General features: G+C 45.9%; 1 protein-coding gene across 3 annotated transcripts in view; it reads left to right on the top strand.

Moving 5' to 3' along the window:
• The window catches only part of yjefn3 (YjeF N-terminal domain containing 3), a 107,675-nt gene that overhangs the window by 73,398 nt on the left and 14,563 nt on the right, over positions 1–19,714 (top strand). For all 3 annotated transcript variants that reach the window (XM_063200469.1, XM_063200468.1, XM_063200470.1), the window contains exon 3: positions 8,221–8,329. In XM_063200469.1, the coding sequence (XP_063056539.1) occupies positions 8,221–8,329 (109 nt within the window). The remainder of the gene's footprint in view (positions 1–8,220; positions 8,330–19,714) is intronic.

Raw genomic sequence — 19,714 nt, 5'->3', positions numbered from 1 at the left:
CCTCTCCTGTTTTTACACACTGGGATATTTCACAGGTCCACTTCCCATCACCCCTCTCAGAGATCTCCTCCATTACCCACAGGGCAGCAGCTGGCTCTTCTTGGAGAAGTTGTTTTTGAGGAGGCAGATGCAGAGGGCAACAAGGCACGGGTACTACTAGTAGGCCTACCATGCCATGCCTTGCCTTGCCTGCCAACTTTCCTGTTTTGACACGCTGGGGCTGTTGTATTTCAAAGGCTCACTTCCCATCACCCCTCTCCTCCCGTCTCACTAATGTCCTGTAATGCACAAAGTCCCAGCTTTCCTGTTTTTACGCGCTGCTGCTAGTAGGCCTACCTTGCCTGCCACCTCTCCTGTTTTTACACACTGGGATATTTCACTAGCCTGGTCCTGACCATCCCATAATACTACCATTTCATTTCGTATTTATGGTCTGGCATTTGTTTGCTCTGAAGCGATTGTAGGAAGCAGGAAGTTTGCACTCAGTTATGGTTTGAAATTATTGGACACCTCTCACCCAATCGCTGGCAGTTACTCAACAACAACATAGCGCAGACCAATGGCTCTGGCGCAGATGTGTACGTCATTGTCACGAGTAGGGTGGCCATCGGTCCGTTTTTACGACCTGTTCACGACGTCCGTGTGTCCCTCTCTTTGTCTTTCCTTTCCTCCTAGCCTTTTGCTTATGGCCTCGAGATGCGAGGCAACGTCATTGACGCAAACTAGACCTTGACAGTCGGTCGCGTTTCCGATATCTGCGGCCGCCATGTTACTCCAGATATAACCCCAAACCTAAATGCCTTTTCAACGATACGAGGGTTCTCACAACTTTACAAACAGGGTAAAGAAACGTCTTTCTGCACGGGCGCTGTCTGTAGGCTATTTGAGCTCGTGTTGTTGGTTATCCAGCGTCTGCATGAAAAAAAAAGGTTGACAGAAGCGGTTTGCCTCCCTTAAAACACCGCTGATAAACAGACTTCTGACCAACTTTGAGTAATGTAAATCAAATTAATTGTTGGCTAGTAGGCCTACGAATGCATGACTACCCAAAATACATTTAAAAAAAATATGAAACATCCTACACAGACAACACCGGAAGGATTTGTCTATCGTAACCTGCCGTCTCTGATACAATATTAAGTTAGTGGTACTGATGACTCCTTTATCGGAGTGAGGTAATGAAATGCGAAAATCCTTCCCCCCAAAAATATTGTTTTACAAGTAAAACTGTTGTTGGCAGCTGAGTTAGTCTGAGGTAAGATGGCAGCGCTGTTCCCTGATTTCTACCTACAGTTTAGAATGCCAACTTCACTGTTTTCTCCACGGAGGCGGGGATTCGGCAAGTCGAAGCAATGGGTGCGCACGAGGACGCTAGGTTAGAAAGTCAAGGGGCGGGGTTGTCCGGCCGAAGTCCGGACAGCTGGTCACCCTAGTCACGAGCGTATTGGATTATTGGCTGTTTTCTGGGGGGTGTTGCGATCAAAATTCTACTGCTCCAGGCACTCCACAGAGAAGCACGGCCAGACTACAGTAGTGGAGCCAATCCTTTGGCGGAAGTACGTAGGATGGCTCGCGAGGCTAATATTTCACAGGTGCACTTCCCATCACCCCCCTCTCCTCATGTCTCATTAATGTCCTGGGTCAGGGGGAAGCCAAGGAAGCCCATCGCCATCGGCACCAGCCTTGGGAAAGCTCCAAATAAGGACACACTGTAAGACACTGGCTGGCTGTGATTTGTTTTAGAGAGCTCAGAGCCAAAGGACTGCGCTGCAACCTGCTGGCGACATTGCTCATTACCAAGACTTATGGCATCCAGTCCCACCACACAACTATAGGGTGGCCACCTCTTTCTTTCTTTTTTGGAAATATATTTTAGGGGCTTTTTATGCCTTTATTGACAGGACAATGTGAGATGCTGACAGGAAATGAGTGGGAGACAGAGATATGGAAGGATCGGGAAATGACCCCGTCCGGACTCAAACCGGGGTCCCCTTGGGTGGGCATGAAAGCCCAAATGTGGGGGGCTTAGCGCGCTGTGCCACAGCACCCTCGGTTGCCACCTCTTTCTGACAAAACAAAAACCTGCGCATTGACAACCCACTCAACCCTTTCTCTTCTAAGCAACAGCACCTTTCGTTCAGTATCCAGTAAAACTATATATTTTTCTCTGGAACAGACCATGAACCCATTGATGCTGGATGTTGCATAGCGCAACATTGGCCCTGGTGCCTAGAGCTGCATTACGCAACATTCAGGCTCATGAGATTTGAGACAATTTTATTAAAAATCTTTGTATGTTAGAGCTGAATGAACACAGTCTAATGCAAGATGAGGGTCCTAGCGTTTAAAATCAACTTGTTACATGTGTTTATGTGCGTCAGAGGCTGAGATATTTCGTCTTCGTATTATAGACTGAGGGCAACTTTTTTTTTTAAAAAGGGGCTCAGGGCCTTTTTTGCTGTTGCTTTAGGCATCAATGGGTTAAAGAGCGGGACAATGAGGTGAAACCAAGGATGCATTTCTAGAAAGCGTAGTTGTTAGCAGTTAGCAACTTGCCAATGGTAAATTTCATTGCAACCAACAGAGTAGCTAACATAGTTAGCAACTACGCTATCCAGAAATGCACCCCAGGACAGCTGGCAGCACTGCACACCATAATATGGTCTTACCATAACGTGGAGGGAAATGGGAATCGACCGGAAGTTTGCAGATGGCAAGATCACAGTACTTACTGTGCATTGGCAATCAATAGCCTAAATGTTTCTTGCCACTTTGTTTTTGAGCACTTTCTCGGACACGTTGTTGTTCCACAGGTTAAATGGAGTTTCCAGGAAAGACCAGACACAAGACACAAACACTTTTCTTAAGGTGAACTCTACAAATGTCAGGCTGTCAGAGAGAGCTGCTAAATACCCTCTGTCTGACCTCTGTGTGAGGCTCAGTTGGAGACAGTCATGGCTGGACTGGTAATCTGGCATGCAAAGCATTTTCCCGGTGTACGCCAATGCTTTGGTTTTTTGTTTGTTTGTATGTTTGTTTACTGTTTTCCGTAGGGGCCAATACTGTTGTTTTTTGTTTGTTTACTGTTTTCCGTAGGGGCCAATACTGTTGTTTTTTGTTTGTTTACTGTTTTCCGTAGGGGCCAATACTGTTGTTTTTTGTTTGTTTACTGTTTTCCGTAGGGGGCAATGCTGTTGTTTTTTGTTTGTTTACTGTTTTCCGTAGGGGGCAATGCTGTTGTTTTTTGTTTGTTTATTTGTACATTTGTTTACTTTTTTCCCATTTCCAAGACCGCCAGTCCTCTATTTAGATGGGATGACCCATCGGCCTTTCTTACAATTAGTTGAGCGAATCATACAGTGGTATTGTAGAAAAGCAGCTGGCTGTGTGAGGGGGCTGGTCAGTCAGGCCTGCCAACAAGGGGGGACAAAAAGGGGTATGTTGTCCCGGGCCCAGAGAGATAGGGGGCCTAGAATTGGGTCCTGATTACGTTGTATGTATTGGGTAAGGGGCCCTTTACAGTGGCCCAGCGAAAGCTGTCAGCGGCCCTGTGGTCAATGAATGCCGAAAATGCCCTTGCTGGTTTTCAGCCCCAGTTCAGACCTGGAGACAGCAAATGCCAAAAGGTCGTCTTGATGCGGTGGGCAGGCGAGGAGCAGTCATCCAATAGGAACACGAGAGATGAGGAGATGTGTGTGCAAGATGACCTTTAACATCTGTGTGGGGAGATCAGAAATGAAGGATGCGAGGGGTTGATGGGATGAATCCTTTGCAGGGAAGCCGACAGAGGGGGACAAAGGGGGCACTTGTCCCGGGCCCAGACAGAGAGGGGGGGCAAAATTGGGTTTCCATTACATTGTATGTATTGGATAGGGGGCCCATCCAGTCGACTTTGTCCAAAGCTGTCAGTGGCCCTCATCCTTTGTCCTAGTGTGCTCAGCTCTCCTGACTAGCGAGGGTTCACTGTGTCCTCATTACAGGACTGTGGTTCACGGCTAACACAGTAGGCTGTTATTGATATACTGTATCTGACTTGTTGGTTAGTTATTCTCTAGTGTAAAGTGTGGGCCTTATTAAAGATCATTTCACTGCTGCAGTGGAGTATACAGGAGGTTGAGATGATTGGTGGTGTGCTCAATGGTGGGGGTGGCGTCTGTGCCAATGTCTTTTTCTGAGCGTTTCGCTGTGTGCGTAATTACAAGAACAGTATGGCGAAAAGGAAGAAAGGAGTCACACGCAAGAGACCTGAAACCTTTGTCCCTTGTCTGTCGGTTTTATTTACTTTAATCATCTTTGTTTAATACAGTTTTTGATTTTGCATTCAGCTCTTGTGTTCGACTCTTTTCTTCCTTTTCGCCATACTGTGTGAACGCCACACGTGTGTGAAAACTGTGGGTTGTGCAAATGTCAACAAGTCATTGTGTTATGTCATAAAGCCTAAGCTTTATTCCCCACCTACACAAACTCTGTCAATGGCATTGTGGAGTGGCAGTGTAATTAAAATATTTGTCCACATTTACAGATGTGTAATATTATGCTCTATGAGCAGTGTCTGTGTGTGTGTGTGTGTGTGTGTGTGTGTGTGTGTGTGTTTGTGTGTTAGTGTTGGTGTACACTAAGAAGCTGGTTTAGTGGTAAACCAGGTGATGTTAACCTTGTGGTAGAGGTAAATCACATAATAGAAGAGCCTGGAGTAATTCTTTTCTTAACTAAATGATGCCTGTAGGTATATCTATTATCTATTGGTTTACCACTCCTTGTCGGTTAACTAAGCCTGGCTTATCACTTAACCATTTTCTTAGTGTACCCGGGTCAAAGACGTCTAAAATGAAATTTTCCTTCAGTGCAACGGATACCTTTTGCTGACTGTAACTGTAAAAAAACATGACTTTCTTTTTTTTCCAGTGAATGCCTGAAAGGCTTGGCTTTTAATGCATTCACTTGAAAAAAAAAATCATGTTTTTTAAAGTTATAGTCAGCAAAAGGTATACGTTGCACTGAAGGAAATGTTCATTTTGGACGTCTTTGACCCACCCGTGTGAAAACAGCACCATTTAACAGTTGTGTACCAGTGTCTGTTCATCATTATGAAAGATACAATCCACACTTGATCCACTAGGGGTCCCCAGCGTAGTGATCTCTGCTTTATCTACTGCGTGCAGCGTGTGGCTTGGTTTCATGGATCTCGTCTCGTCTCGGTCCAACCAGACTCCCTTTGAAGGGTGTTTATGCGGTAGTCATTGGATTTCATGGCCACTGCTCTGCGAGAGTTGCTTGAATCTCCGCCGACAAGTCTGACTCAGGCTTTTACCCCCCTGCTGTAAAGAGAATGGGCCCAGACGGCTGCTCTCATGCCCGGCCTGCCAGCGGCGCGCGCTGTGGGCAGCAGACACTAGCAAAAAAGCAGACTCAAGTCTGACAGCCGAACCGACCTAGCTCAAAGAATGAGAAACAGGCCTCTCAAAAGCAACATGCTTCGAAATCAAGAACACAGGCTCACAACAATGTGTGGCCCCACAAATACAGACTGTCTGAGTGTTGGAGGTTCCCTAAGCTTAATTCCTCTTTAAAGTGATACTGTCCCATTTTTGGAAATAAGCTATTTTATACCACTCCTTGAACTAAATTATTGAGTGTCACCTTTCTCCTGTACTTTCAACCGTTCTCTGAATATGGCAGTGCAAATTTTACCTCTAAGCTAGCAGTTAACATTGAGTCCTATGAGACCAGCTGGCGGCTAACTGGTCTCATAGGACTCAATGTTAACTGCTAGCTTGGAGGTAAAATTTACACTGCCATACCGAGAGAACGGTTGAGAGTACAGGAGAATGGTAAACCCCTACTATTTAACTCAAGGGAAGGTGTAAAATAAGCTTATTTCCAAAAATGGGACAGTATCACTTTAATGGGCCTTTGCTGCATCAGCTACAGTATACAGTGACATAAGTGCAGCTGTAACAATAGTCTTTGACACGACCACTACTTACAGACCTGTTTAGATATCTTAAAAACAATGTCTTGTCAGCAAGGAGGCCCTGACGGCATCACACATGGCTTCTATCTAAAACAGTATTTTCCCCTGAGGACCTGGAGGCATCCCACATGGCTTCTATCTAAAGCAGTACATGTATTTTCCCCTGTACTGTTGGTGCCAGCCTGGGAACTCTCTCATGCTGCCTTGTGTGCACGGCCGCTGCTAACGTTTTGGAGGCCCTAAGCATAACATTAGGCCTACATTACACTTGGCGGAGGCTTTCATTTATTCAAAGCGACTTAGAGTTATTATTTGTCAGGGTATTGGTTACAGTCCCTGGAGCAATGTGGGGTTAGGTGCCTTGCTCAAGGGCACCTCAGACATGGATGGAGGTGTAGGGAGAGGTCAGGAGGGATTCGAACCTGCAACCCCTAGATTGCAAGACCAACTCTCTAACCACTAGGCCACAGTTGCCCCATAACTGGTCAGGAGGCGCCCCTCATAATTAAATAATAATAATTATCTACTGACTAATAAATGTATGTTTTGTAATATAATTCAATATTTTTTTCACAACACATGACATAGTTCCAAAATAGTTCCAGGAAGTGAGTGTCAACACAGAAAGTTTAGTACAGGTCAATATAATTCATTTCACATCATCGTACAGTAGCTTGTTATGTCGCGGTTCTGTCTGTGATAGTCTGTAGTAGTGTAAAGAAAGCCGCTGCACAGAACTATTTGAATCTGCGTGAATCATGACACCAACCAACTTCCTGTACCCCGGGTGTCACACCTCTGAATTCCATGGGTCTGGGTCTCAAGTTAAATCAAGTCAAGTCAAGTCAAGTCAAGTCAGCTTTTATTGTCACTTTCATCATATGCACAAGACATACAAGGAAAAATGAAATTACGTTTTCTCTCTATACCAGGCCAGGACAAGACAAACTGACATAAAGTGCAGACATGTCAGGTAACAGTGATGGACTGGTAACAGTGGACAATAATAAATACAGTGTAAATGAACATTTAACATTTAACATGTAACATTTAACATTTAACATTTAACATTGAACATGTAACAAAGATGAGATAAAATAAATAAGAAAGAAGACACTACAATAATAGAAATAATAACAGTGAAGTACAGTACAATAACAATACGAGAGGTAGGCTCCAGGACTGAGGTAGTGCAGGTAAGGTGCAGTCCCTGGTACAGTGTGCGTGTGTGTGTGTGTGTGTGTGTTCTTGTGGGTAGTGCAGGTACAGTCCAATAGTGGAATACACTTGGCTAGGTGGTCCACCTCTGTCCTGTAGTGTGTCTCGTCGTTGTTGGTGATGAGTCCCACCAGGGTTGTGTCGTCTGCAAACTTCACCAGGTGGTTGGTGCTGTGGGTTGTTTTGCAGTCGTGTGTGAGTAGGGTGAGGAGCAAAGGGCTTTTCTCACTGAACTCTTCACTTGAGTTTGAGAACCCAAACACAGAAGGGGGAGGGAGCGTGAGACATATTGTATTGTAAGAAAAACAAAAGCTCATAGTTTGTTTACAGATCCACCATGTATTTTAAATATTTCAGATTGACCTCCCCTATGAGAACATGAATACATGTTTCCCAGACTGTATCTCACCTGGTGTCAATCTGCCAGTCTAGTCTTTTCTCATGCATTATGTATAACTCTCTCTCTCTCTCTCTCTCTCTCTCTCTCTCTCTCTCTCTCTCTCTCTTTCTCTCATTCTCTCTCTGTCTTTCCTCCTCTCTCTCCCTCTCTCTCTTTCTCTCTCTCTCAGTAAAGCGGATGCGTCTGCCATCGAGACAGAGATCCTGCCCGACTAGCGATTTGGCCAAAAAGCTCATAGTTTGTTTACAGATCCACCATGTATTTTATATATTTCTGATTGACCTCCGCTACAAGAACATGAATACATGTTTCCCAGACTGTATCTCACCTGTATCTCTCCCTCTCTCTGTCTCTCTCTCTCTCTCTCTCTCCCCTCTCTCTCTCTCTCCCCTCTCTCTCTCTCCCCTCTCTCTCTCTCTCTCCCTCTCTCCCTCTCTCTCTCTCTCTCCCTCTCTCTCTTCCTCTCTCTCTGTCTCTCTCTCTCCTTCTCTCTCTCTCTCTCTTCCTCTCTCTCTGTCTCTCCCTCTCTCTCGCTCTCTCTCTCTTCCTCTCTCTCTGTCTCTCTCTCTCCTTCTCTCTCTCTCTCTCTTCCTCTCTCTCTGTCTCTCTTTCTCTCTCTCTCTCTCAGTAAAGCGGATGCGTCTGCCATTGAGACGGAGCTCCTGCGTGACTACCGATTTGGCCAGCAGCAGCTGATCGAGATGTGGGGTTACGCCTGCGCCATCGCCATCACGAAGGTCTGTCACACGCACGCACACACACACACACACACACACACACACACACACACACACACACACACACACACCTGTGCCATCGCCATCACAATGGTCTGTCATCCCCCTTTACAAACACACACACACACACACACACACACGCACGCGCGCACACACACACACACACACACACACACACACACACACACACACACACACACACACACACACACACACACACACACACACACACACACACACACACACCTGTGCCATCGCCATCACAAAGGTCAGTCATGCCCCTTTACACACACACACAGACACACAGACACAGACACAGACACACACACACACACACACACACACACACACACACACACACACACACACACACACACACACACACACACACACACAAACTCAGGGACCGACTTGTTCTATGTTTTCATTGGTCTCCGAACGAATTCTGTTCTCAGCATATTTGCAGCCTTAGACAATATCTTCAGACATCCAAACATGCTACTCAGTAGCCACCTCACCTCAGACAAGGAGGGGGGTGGGGGGGGGGGGGGTATTGTCACACAGTCTTCCACCCCCCCGTCTACCCCTCCTACCCCTCTCTCCCTCCCCCTCTGGTGTCTGACCAGTTGTGTGGGTTGTGTGACGGGACGCTAGATTCCTGAGGGCTGCAGTCATCATGGGCTCCATGCAGATTACATCAGGCTTTTTGGGAGTCGGCCGGCCGGGCGGCCAGGGAGCAGTGTTGCCAGATTGGGCAGGTACCTGCCCAATTGGGCTGCTTGGGATGGCTGTCGGGCTGCGGGTAAAAACAGGGTTTTTTCCCCTGCAGTTTCAGGGCCATAGAAATCAATGCAACTTGTTGAAATTGGGCGGAATTTAGCGCATTTTGGCGGTTTTTGAGAACCTTTTGGGCGGGATTTGATCAGACACATCTGGCAACACTGACTGGGAGGCTGAGGACTGAGGGCCGAGGGCTGAACTACCTACCTGGCCTCCCCGTCAGGAGCACACCAGACACACACACAGACACAGACACAGACACAGACCCCCACCTCCTACCCCAAACCCGACCGTGTGTGTGTGTGTGTGTGTGTGTGTGTGTGTGTGTGTGTGTGTGTGTGTGTGTGTGTGTGTGTGTGTGTGTGTGTGTGCGCTGGAGCGTAACTGATAGGCTACTTATTCGCAGGGCTCCCGGCACAAAACAACACGAGACAGAACACCACACGTGATGGGCCCTCTCCTTGCCAAAGGTCGACCTCATGTCTGGCTAGTGCTTCCTGAACAGCCCCCACCACCTTGATTATCATAACCGTTGCCACCGGGCTTAGTCATTACAGAAGGTCTGACAACCAGGGAAGATGACAGGGGGGGAGACAAAGAGGTTTACTTGTCCTCCTGGGGCCCAGGGAGAGAGAGGGGCCCCTCATTATTGTATTGTATGTATTGGGTGGCAGCCCCTTTAAAGGGACACTGTGTGAGATTTTTAGTTGTTTATTTCCAGAATTCATGCTGCCCATTCACTAATGTTACATTTTTCATGAATACTTACCACCAGCATCAAATGTATCAAATGTATCAAAAGAGACTCTGCCCTGGCCCCGCTATGGCTTTAACGGTAGGGCACTGGGAGGCTACACCGGTGACCCGGGTTTGATTCCGGCCCGGCTGCCGATCCTTCCCCACAAGGGAAATAATTTATGCCAGATGGCCAGTCCAGCACTGGAGATGGACACATAGCATTAAAGGGACACTGTGTGAGATTTTTAGTTGTTTATTTCCAGAATTCATGCTGCCCATTCACTAATGTTACCTTTTTCATGAATACTTACCACCAGCATCAAATGTATCAAATGTATCAAAAGTGTTCATTATGACTGGAAAAATTGCACTTTTGCATACATGAAAAGGGGGATCTTCTCCATGGTCCGCCATTTTGAATTTCCAAAAATAGCCAATTTTAGCTGCAAAAATGACTGTACTTGGACCGTACTATAAAATATTAGTTTATTACTTAGTAAACTTCCATGTAAAGATCAAATTTGGCAATAGGCAGCCCAGTTTCAATGAGCAGTATAGTTGCGGTACCGTTTTTGACCATCATCCCTTTAACCCCTTAAGGCTTTATAAATTCATTGTTACCAGTATGGTAATGACCAAGTCGTGGTGCATTACTAAAGGGCCTGTGTTGTGTCATAGTATTGTAGTGCTATGGTAGTTACATTTCAATGTCTATTACAGCGTGCCTCAGGAGGTACGGCGCTCATTAAGGGGCTACGGAGACTCTGTCCTAGCCCTACCGTGGCTGATATGGTAGGGCACACGTTTACCACTCGGTCGACCCGGGTTCGTTTCCCGGTCCGGGTCCTTTGCCGGTCCTTACCCATCTCTCTCTTCCAGCTCACTTCCTGTCTCTCCTCCACTATCCTGTCTAACAAAAAACAATTAAGGCTGAAAAGCCCCCAAAAAATACTTTTTAAAAAAAAGAGACTCTGCCCTGGCCCCGCCATGGCTTTAACGGTAGGGCACTGGGAGGCTACACCGGTGACCCGGGTTTGATTCCGGCCCGGCTGCCGATCCTTCCCCACTAGGGATGCAAATTATCGATGAATTCATGAATCATTAGTTGATAGCCTTATCGATCGACTTACGATTAATTGATAAACGGCGTTTTCCCCCCGAAATCTCAATGTTTCTCGGAAAAAAAAAACTAAATCTAAAAATTTTAATTAAAAATTGAGATAAAATACCACATTTAAATGAATTCTATTTCAAATCTTTAATCCAAAGGTGATTTACATTCACACCCCTCTTCACACCCCTCTTCACCTGGGTCTCTTGTGAGTTGAATTGTCGATTAATTTCGATTCATGTTTTTAAAGCCGATTAATCGATTAATCGTTTGCATCCCTATTCCCCACATCTCTCTCTCCCCATTCGTTTCCACTCCCTCACTGTCTTGTCGTGTAATACGCTGAAGAAGGCTTAGGCCGAAACGTCTGTCTGTCATGCTAACCCAGTAGATTAAAACTGCAAGAATTACACCCGAGAGTGCGGCTTTTTTTAAACGAAACTGTCGTGTAATAAAGTCATAAAAGATTTTTTTTTAAAAGAAGACTGCCCTGGGCCCCAGCCAAAGCTATTAGTGGTCCCCCTTCCCGTAGTTATCATCTTTACCGCAGCCACCGTGGCCACCAGCCACCACCAGGCCTGTTCATTACCGAAGGCCTGACAACCACAACAGCACCAGGGGCAGTGTTGCCAGATCTGCTTTGGATGAGCGTCTGCGGGTAAAACCTGAAAAAAATGGCCATTTAGCTTTTTTTCAGTAGTTTTATGCCCGTAGAAATCAATGCAATTTGTTGAAATTGGGCGGAATTTATCGCATTTTGGCAGTTTTTGAGAACCTTTTGGGCGGGATTTGATCAGACACATCTGGCAACACTGACCGGGGGCAGTGCCACCAGACGGGCGGCCACTGGGCAGCAGTCACTGGGACGGGGACGCGGGTTACATCATCGGTATGGCAGCTGGCAAGGCAAGGAAGTGGCTTGTCACGGTATTTTATCAGGGGAAGTGTCGCAGGGCCACTGCAGTAGTGGATTAATGGGCAAAAGCTTTTAGCACCTCTGCTAATAAGAGGGTATCTGATTTTTATGTGCTGTCTCCGTGAAAGTCGTCATCATCCTGGGTAGTTTCTTTTATTTATTTATTTTTTCAAAGGCCTGTGTTTTTCTCCCTCCCTGCCTGTGCCTGTCCTCGAAATGGTCTTGTTTTCCCGACTACATCTCACCTATTTTTTTTATTTATTTTCGTTTACCTCTTCCCTACACTTTCTGTCTCTCTTTTTCACTCTCTCTCTTTCTCTCCCAAAGGACCCCTCTCCTCCTCTCCCCATGTCAAAGGACCCCTCCTCTTCTCTCCTCTTCTCTCCTCTCCTCTCCTCTCCTCTCCTCTCCCCTCCTCTCCTCTCCTCTCCTCTCCTCTCCTCTCCTATCTTCTCTCCTCTCCCCTCCTCTCCTCTCCTCTCCTCTCTTCTCCTCTCCTCTCCCCTCCTCCCCTCTCCTCTCCTCTCCTCTCCCCTCTCCTCTCCCATTCTCTCCTCTCCTCTCCTCCCCTCCCCTTTCCTCTCCCCTCCTCTCCTCTCCTCTCCTCCCCTCCCCTTTCCTCTCCTCCTCTCTCCTCTCCCCTCCTCCCCTCTCCTCCCCCCTCCTCTCCTCTCCTCTCCTCTCCTCTCCCCTCTCCTCTCCCCTCTCCTCCTCTCTTCTCCTCTCCTCCCTCCTCTCCTCTCCTCTCCTCTACTCTACTCTTCACTCTTCTCCTCCCCTCTCCTACCCTCCCCTCTCCTCTCCTCTCCTCTCCTCTCCTCCCCTCCCCTTTCCTCTCCTCCCCTCTCCTCCTCTCTCCTCTCTTCTCCTCTACCCTCCTCCCCTCTCCTCTCCCCTCCCCTCCTCTCCTCTCCTCTCCTCTCCCCTCTCCTCCTCTCTTCTCCTCTCCTCTCCTCTCCCCTCCTCCCCTCCCCTCTCCTCTCCTCCCCTCTCCTCTCTTCTCCTTTCCTCTCCTATCTTCACCTCTCTCCTCCCCTCTCTTCACCTCCCCTCCCCTCCTCCTCTCCTCTTCTCTCCTCTCCCCTCTCCTCTCCTCTCCCCTCTCCTCCCCTCTCCTCCCCTCTCCTCTTCCTCTCCTCTCTCCCACTCTCCTCTCTCCTCTCCTCTCCCCTGTCCTCCTCTCTCCTCTCTCCTCTCCCCTGCCCTCCTCTCTCCTCTCTTCTCCCTCCTCTCCTCTCCTCTCCTCTCCACTCTCCTCTCCCCTCCTCTCCTCTCCTCTCCTCTCCTCTTCTCTCCTCTCCTCTTCTCTCTCCTCTCTCCTCTCTCCTCTCCTCCCCTCCTCTCCTCTCCTCCTCTCCTCTCCCTGTGTCATGTCGTGTTCTTTATGTGTGTGTGTGGGCAGTTGGAGGGTGCGCGCTGCGCGGCGTGGGTGTTGGGTTGCAAATGAGTGCAGCTGTCACAGAAAACAACGCTATAGTGATCTCATCAAGATAGTCTGAGTGAAGACCCCTGTGCCAAAGGGCCTTGTGCGTGTATGTATGCAGGGCCACTGACAGCGTTGGCTGGGCCCGGGACAAAAACGTATGAAAGGGCCCAAAGTACCCAATACATACAATGTAATGAGGATCCAATTCTGGGCCCCCTCTCTCACTGGGCCCCGGACTGGTGACCCCTTTGCCCCTCTGCCCCCCTGTCGGTTTCCCTGTATGTATGTATGGGCGTTGGGTTGCAAATGAGTGCAGCTGTCAGAGAAAACAACGCTATTGAGATCTCATCAAGATAGTCTGAAGACCCCTGTGCCAAAGGGCCTTGTGTATGTATGTATGTATGTGTGTGTGTGTGTGGGGGGGGGGGGGGGGGGGGGGTTAAGGTTGTAGTGTGTGTGTGTGTGTGTGTGTCTGTGTCTGTGTCTGTGTGTGTGTGTGTGTGTGTGTGTGTGTGTGTGTGTGTGTGTGTGTGTGTGTGTGTGTGTGTGTGTGTGTGAAGCCAGCAAAACAACATTCCACCAGTGAAGGAGAGGAGAACCACAGATTCCCTGTAAACCAGCAGTGGGGATATGACTTCAGCTGCAGGGACCTTGAGGAGCGGCGGTTTGCACGTTGATTTGAGTTCCCTTCTGTTCCAGGCATTTCACTAGCATTAAATTAACAGTTCTTTGTGGTTTAAATGATTAAAATAGCAAGTTATAGGCCTTTAGGGTGGGAGGGCGACAGAATCGACCCACTCACACCAAACGCATCACGTGACTCCCGGAGTGGCGTTTTTGAAGCCTCTTATTGCAGATGGGGTTGCCGGCACGACGGGCCTATTCACTACTTGATGAAAATACTCAACTACATCATAACAACATTGTTATGACATTACCGAGAGTTTTAAGTAACAGACTAAGACGTTTACAATTACAATTTTGGCAACAGTAAGGTTATAACAGGCTCTGCGCAAAGGGGTGAAAAAAGCGTGTGTAGGGGGTGCTGTGGCACAGCGCGTTAAGCCCCCCACATTTGGGCTTACATGCCCACCCAAGGGGACCCCGGTTCGAGTCAGGCCGGGGTCATTTCCCGATCCTCCCCAGTTTCTCTGTCCCATTCGCTTCCTGTCATCATCTTCGACTGTCCTGTCAAATATAAAGGCATAAAAGCCCCTAAAAATATTAAAACAAACAAGCAAAAAGTGTCTGTCTGTCTTGAAGGATCGCTTGCATTTTCCCCCGTTCACCTCTCCTCTGGTCGGAGCGGAGGGAGAGAGGAAGAGAGGTAGACTAGAGGGAGCTAGACTATTTGGAGAGAGGATGGGAGGTGGGGGGAGCTAGAGGGAGCTAAACTATTTTGATTAATGGTGGATGGTTAGTGCTAATTGCTGGCGGAAGCTTCCAGGGGAGAGAGAGAGAGCTGTTCAGGATGTCAGCTTGAGCCCTCCATTAGGACAGCACTACATTTTCACAAGATGAGAATCGCTGCTGCGCTGCCCTAATGGCCGACCCAGAATGCAATTGGGCTCGCCGCTGGCTGAACCTGAGAATTGTGTCAGCGCTCTCGCCGTTATCTGGGCCATTTGCATTTATTATGGACGAGGTCTTCGCCACCTCCGACTGCTCTGGAAATTGTCGAAACGTCTCTGTTATAAAGCACGACTACAGCTAGGTATTTCTCACCTCTAGTCTGAGAGCTCAACTCTACTCGAGTGGCCCCCTGGTCTGCCCAGACAGGAAAGCAGACAGGGACAGCGGGGGCAGAGGTGTCAAAAGTAAACGTAAAGTACTTTTGTGGTGTAATTACACTAGCATGTGACATTACATAGCTGTTACACCATTTACTCCATTGTACCTAATGAGAGAGATAGACTGTGTTGTTACTGAAAAACACTGAAAACCTAACAAGGACCCACCACAAACTTGATCCAACCAGTGCAGAGTTTGCTGATCATAAGACACAGTACACAGGTCTACTGGTTACTCAGATAAGTTATTTGTGTTTGAAGGAAACTGTGTTTCTTTTTTAAAATTTCACTTTTGACACTCTGAGCGGGGGACAAAGGGGTCAGTTGTCCCGGCCCAGGGAGAGAGGGGTAGCCCTTAACAGGGTCCTCATTTCATTGTATCTGAGGTGTCAAAAGTAGGCTAAATGTAATTAGTAAAATTAAAAAAATAGAATCACAGTTTCCTTCCAATTCAGGTAACTTATCTGAGTAGTTTTCAAGTTTGTCAGAGGACACGCTCAACTTCCCGGAAAAAAATAATATCTTTGGGTGCGCGATGAAAGGTATTAACTTAAAGAAGAAAAATCCGCACTCACAAGCTACGTCTCATTATTTATTTATAGATTCCCACCATGTCCACAAGCAAACGCGTTTCGGATAACAAGCCTTCATCAGTGCGTGGTGAGTAACTAGTAGACGAGCTAATTCTGGGCTGTTTGGATCAAATTTGTGGTGTAACAGCTAACTGGTGTAACAGCCATGTAATATCATGTGGTGTATGTACACAATGAATTTATTACTATTTTTTCTTTTGACACTGCTACAATTTATGTACTGGGTGGGTTGGGGGTGGCGTAGCTTTTAGTTGACTTAACCCGGCCAATGCTTTCTGTCGTCAGTGAGATCGTATCTACAGACGGCTTCATAAATTATGCTAACGACCACTACTCAAAATATCCACACGGTGTGCCAATTGTGTTGAGTGAGTGAGTGAGTGAGTGAGTGTTGCGCTCGGCCTGTTGCTACAGTAAGCCAAACCATTTTTAGGGTTTAGACCAGTGGCTCTCAACCTTTTTTTTTTAACAAATGCCCCGTTAGACTCATCACAAGCCTCCCAATACCCCCTTGATATCATCATCATAAGCCTGACAACGCCCCCCTTAGTATTAAAAAATGAAATGGACTGCCCCCCAATGGCAACTAAGCATCGCCCCCTCTCAGCTGTACCCCTAGAGATCTCCAACACCCCCTGGGGGGCTGTACCGCCCCTGTTGAGAAACACTAGTTTAGACTGAGTAAATCTGCTCCTGAAATACAGGCAGATTAAAGTGCATCAGTGCAGTACAGTAAGTAGGCTACATTGTCATCGGCCTCCGCGTGCCAGCCACACCTGCCCCCATGGCCGTAGCCACATATGAGGTAAGGGAGGTCCAGACCTCCCTTATTTTTAGAGAAAATAATATATGTTTTAAAATCTCAGTTTTTGCATACACGTTTCAGTTGGAATTTTTATTTACATAGCTGCAAAACATACTGTAAACTGTTGTCATACTAGTAAATATTAGTTCATTATTTAGCAAATATTCATGAAAAGACAGCACAGTTTCAATGAGCAACATAGTTACAATAGATACTCCGGGAAACATCCTACAGAGTGCACCTTTAAAAACATTCCGGCGTGCTGTGCGCGCACTGTGGACCTCCCTTATTTCAAACTCCTGGCTACGGCCATGCCTGCCCCCCGTATTTTAGGAATGCGGCAGAAGGAGTGTGAGGACCGCCAAGCCGGGGTGACGCCTGGCATGCCAACGAGATGCCCACTACCCCAGCGAGGTGCCAAGCAGGCGCCCAGAAGGGAAAATCCTCCAGTGTGTCTCTGACCCACACACACACACACACACACACACACACACACACACACACACACACACACACACACACACACACACCGGCTCCACTTAACAGTGGTGTGGAAACAGTAGTTATTTAGAGAAAGCATCCTGCGGTGTTGTTTAGTCTCTGGTATTTTTTCCATTCCTGGTAAAGTTATTTTAATAAGTTTGGGGCCTGCGGCGCGTCGTGACTGCTGGAGGTCCTGACTTGTTTGACAAGTGATGGAAGGGTCAGCTTTCTCGCTGTGTGTCCCCTGAGGGGGATGGGGGGGTAGTGGAGGTAGGGCTGGGCAATATGACGCTATATATCGTTATCGTGATATAAAAGTGTATATTGTGACCTTTCTCCTATATAGTTTATATCGTGATAGTAATTTTATCAATTTTATACGATTCATTTAATTACATTTCATATTGTCCCAATACACACTATAAGTTAATGTAACTGTAAAAATAAGAATAAAAAGATCAATTTTAAAGAAAGGTTGTTTTGCGACATGAAAAAATAAAGAGCAAATAAAGATAATAACTGAAAACGAATGTAATTGTGTTATATCGTGATATATATCGTTATCGTGATATAAAGTAATCCATATCGTGATATTGTTTTTTTTCCATATCGCCCAGCCCTAAGTGGAGGCATGGCAGGCTAGCTGAGGTCAGGTCACTGTCCAGCCCACTGTCTCCGTGCATGGCTGCTGACAGCTTTGGCTGGGCCCGAGACAAAGTCATCTGAAAGCGCACACAGTGCATAAAGTTAAGGGAAAGTTTGGACCCCTAATGCTGTGCCCTAACTGGAAGTGACTAGCATAACATTATCTCACCAAATTTTAATACCGGCTGGCTACTGTTTACATTACACAGCGTCTCGTGCTTGTATTTAGGCCTACATTTACATTTCCTTCACCCCAAATGTTACTATCTAACTATCGCGCATACAATCCCAGGTGAAAAACCCATATACTTAAAGTGTACTTTTTTTGACCGTACTTAGTACAAAGTGTACTATTTTCGGCGATTTAAAGTGCGCTTCATTGCACTATTAGTGCGCTGAAGCACTACTAAAGCAGTACTTCAGCACACTTGCAGCACACTGAGGATGCTAAATTGGCACCGCTTTTGGACAACTTTAAGTGCACTACAAGCATACTTTTGAAAGTATGCTCCAAACACGCTTTTCATGCATTCGTATGGCATTAAGAGTGTGCTTGAGTACACTTCTATAACATTTTATTGTTACTAGAAGTTCAATAAAAGTATATTAACTTCATGCTTCTTTGGACTACATTGGAACATTTTAAGTCTGTAAAAAGTATATCATATTAAGTATTGTAAATATATAACAGGTATGCTTGAAGTATATGAAGAGTTCAGATGCAAAACCCCCTAACTCCATTTCTGAAATCCTGCACTTCTATATTTTTAGAGAACCCCGTTGTTGGTTTGGTTTACATTCATGTACTTGATAATACACATAAATAGTTATATTACATAAATAAAATTTTAAAATATGCAATTTTGATATCTTTGTATTAAATAAAAATGAATTAAGATTATTTTCTGAAATGGCACTTAGGGGGTTTTGCATCTGAACTCTTCATATTTACAGTACACTCCCAAGTAGCCTACATGACATGTTATAAATGTAATACTACAATCCAAGCTGGTCCTCAGAGCTTGTACATTACACACAGCCACAGGTCACAGTAGTGTTACAGTATGCATGCCTAGCACAACTGACATTTACAATCATTGCATTATTACAGAGATCTCAGATACACATATCACTTTATTTCAATCTTGCTCCACCTTCCTGCAGATGATCACTTGTATTGATCATTATTGGTTACCCTCTAATCTTTGCTTGAACAACTAGTTCCAACTTACCTCCCTCCAGGATGTCATGGGAAGTGTGAGGCTATATATACCAGAACATATACGTGACCATCATAATGACGGTGGGAACATGGTCATTTTTTTGTGTACCACTTTAAATTTTAAAAAACTCCTACAATAAACAGAATATAACAATGAGTAATATTTTCATTCAAACCAAAAACATTCCTTCAAGATAAATGGCTTTCTGTTTGAGAAATTTAGCTCCAAGAAGTGCATTGCATGATGGGACATGCATGATGGTGCATGATGGGTAAATGCACTTTGTGTAAGCACACTTTGAAGATATTTGGGTGAAGTACAATCATGGTGCACTTGGAAAAAGTGTACTTGCAATATGTTAAAGCGATTTACTTTAAAGCGCACTATAGAAAATCACACTTCGAAGACATTTGGGTGAAGTGTAATCATATTGCACTTTTAAAAAGTATAATTGCAATATGTTATTAAAAAATACACTTTAAGTAAGTTCACTATTAGAACACTATTAGTATATTCCTCTAAATACGCTTTAGCCAAACATCTTCGAAGTGCGCTTGAAGTATGGTTCGCTAAGTGTACTTTCTTTGAGAGCAATTTAATTACATCTAATTTTAAGTACACTTTAAATAAGCATATTGTAAACATACTTTTTCTTAGCACAAAAAGCACGAGTGCACTTTTAACATGCTAAGTACACTTCAGTCATGCTTTTATTGTACTAAATTGAACCACTTTTTCACCTGGGATGCTTGGCTTAACATGAAGAGGTTGGTCTCATAAACATTACTCACAGAAAAGAGAGACTGTTAACAAAACTCTTCTACTGAACCAAACATCACGTTTCCTCCGTTACATAAACAACATGGCGGCCATTT

This window comes from Engraulis encrasicolus, chromosome 6, assembly GCF_034702125.1.
Source record: "Engraulis encrasicolus isolate BLACKSEA-1 chromosome 6, IST_EnEncr_1.0, whole genome shotgun sequence".
NCBI lineage: Eukaryota > Metazoa > Chordata > Actinopteri > Clupeiformes > Engraulidae > Engraulis > Engraulis encrasicolus.
Note: the sequence above shows the minus strand (reverse complement) of the source record. Positions and strands in the feature narration are given on the sequence as shown.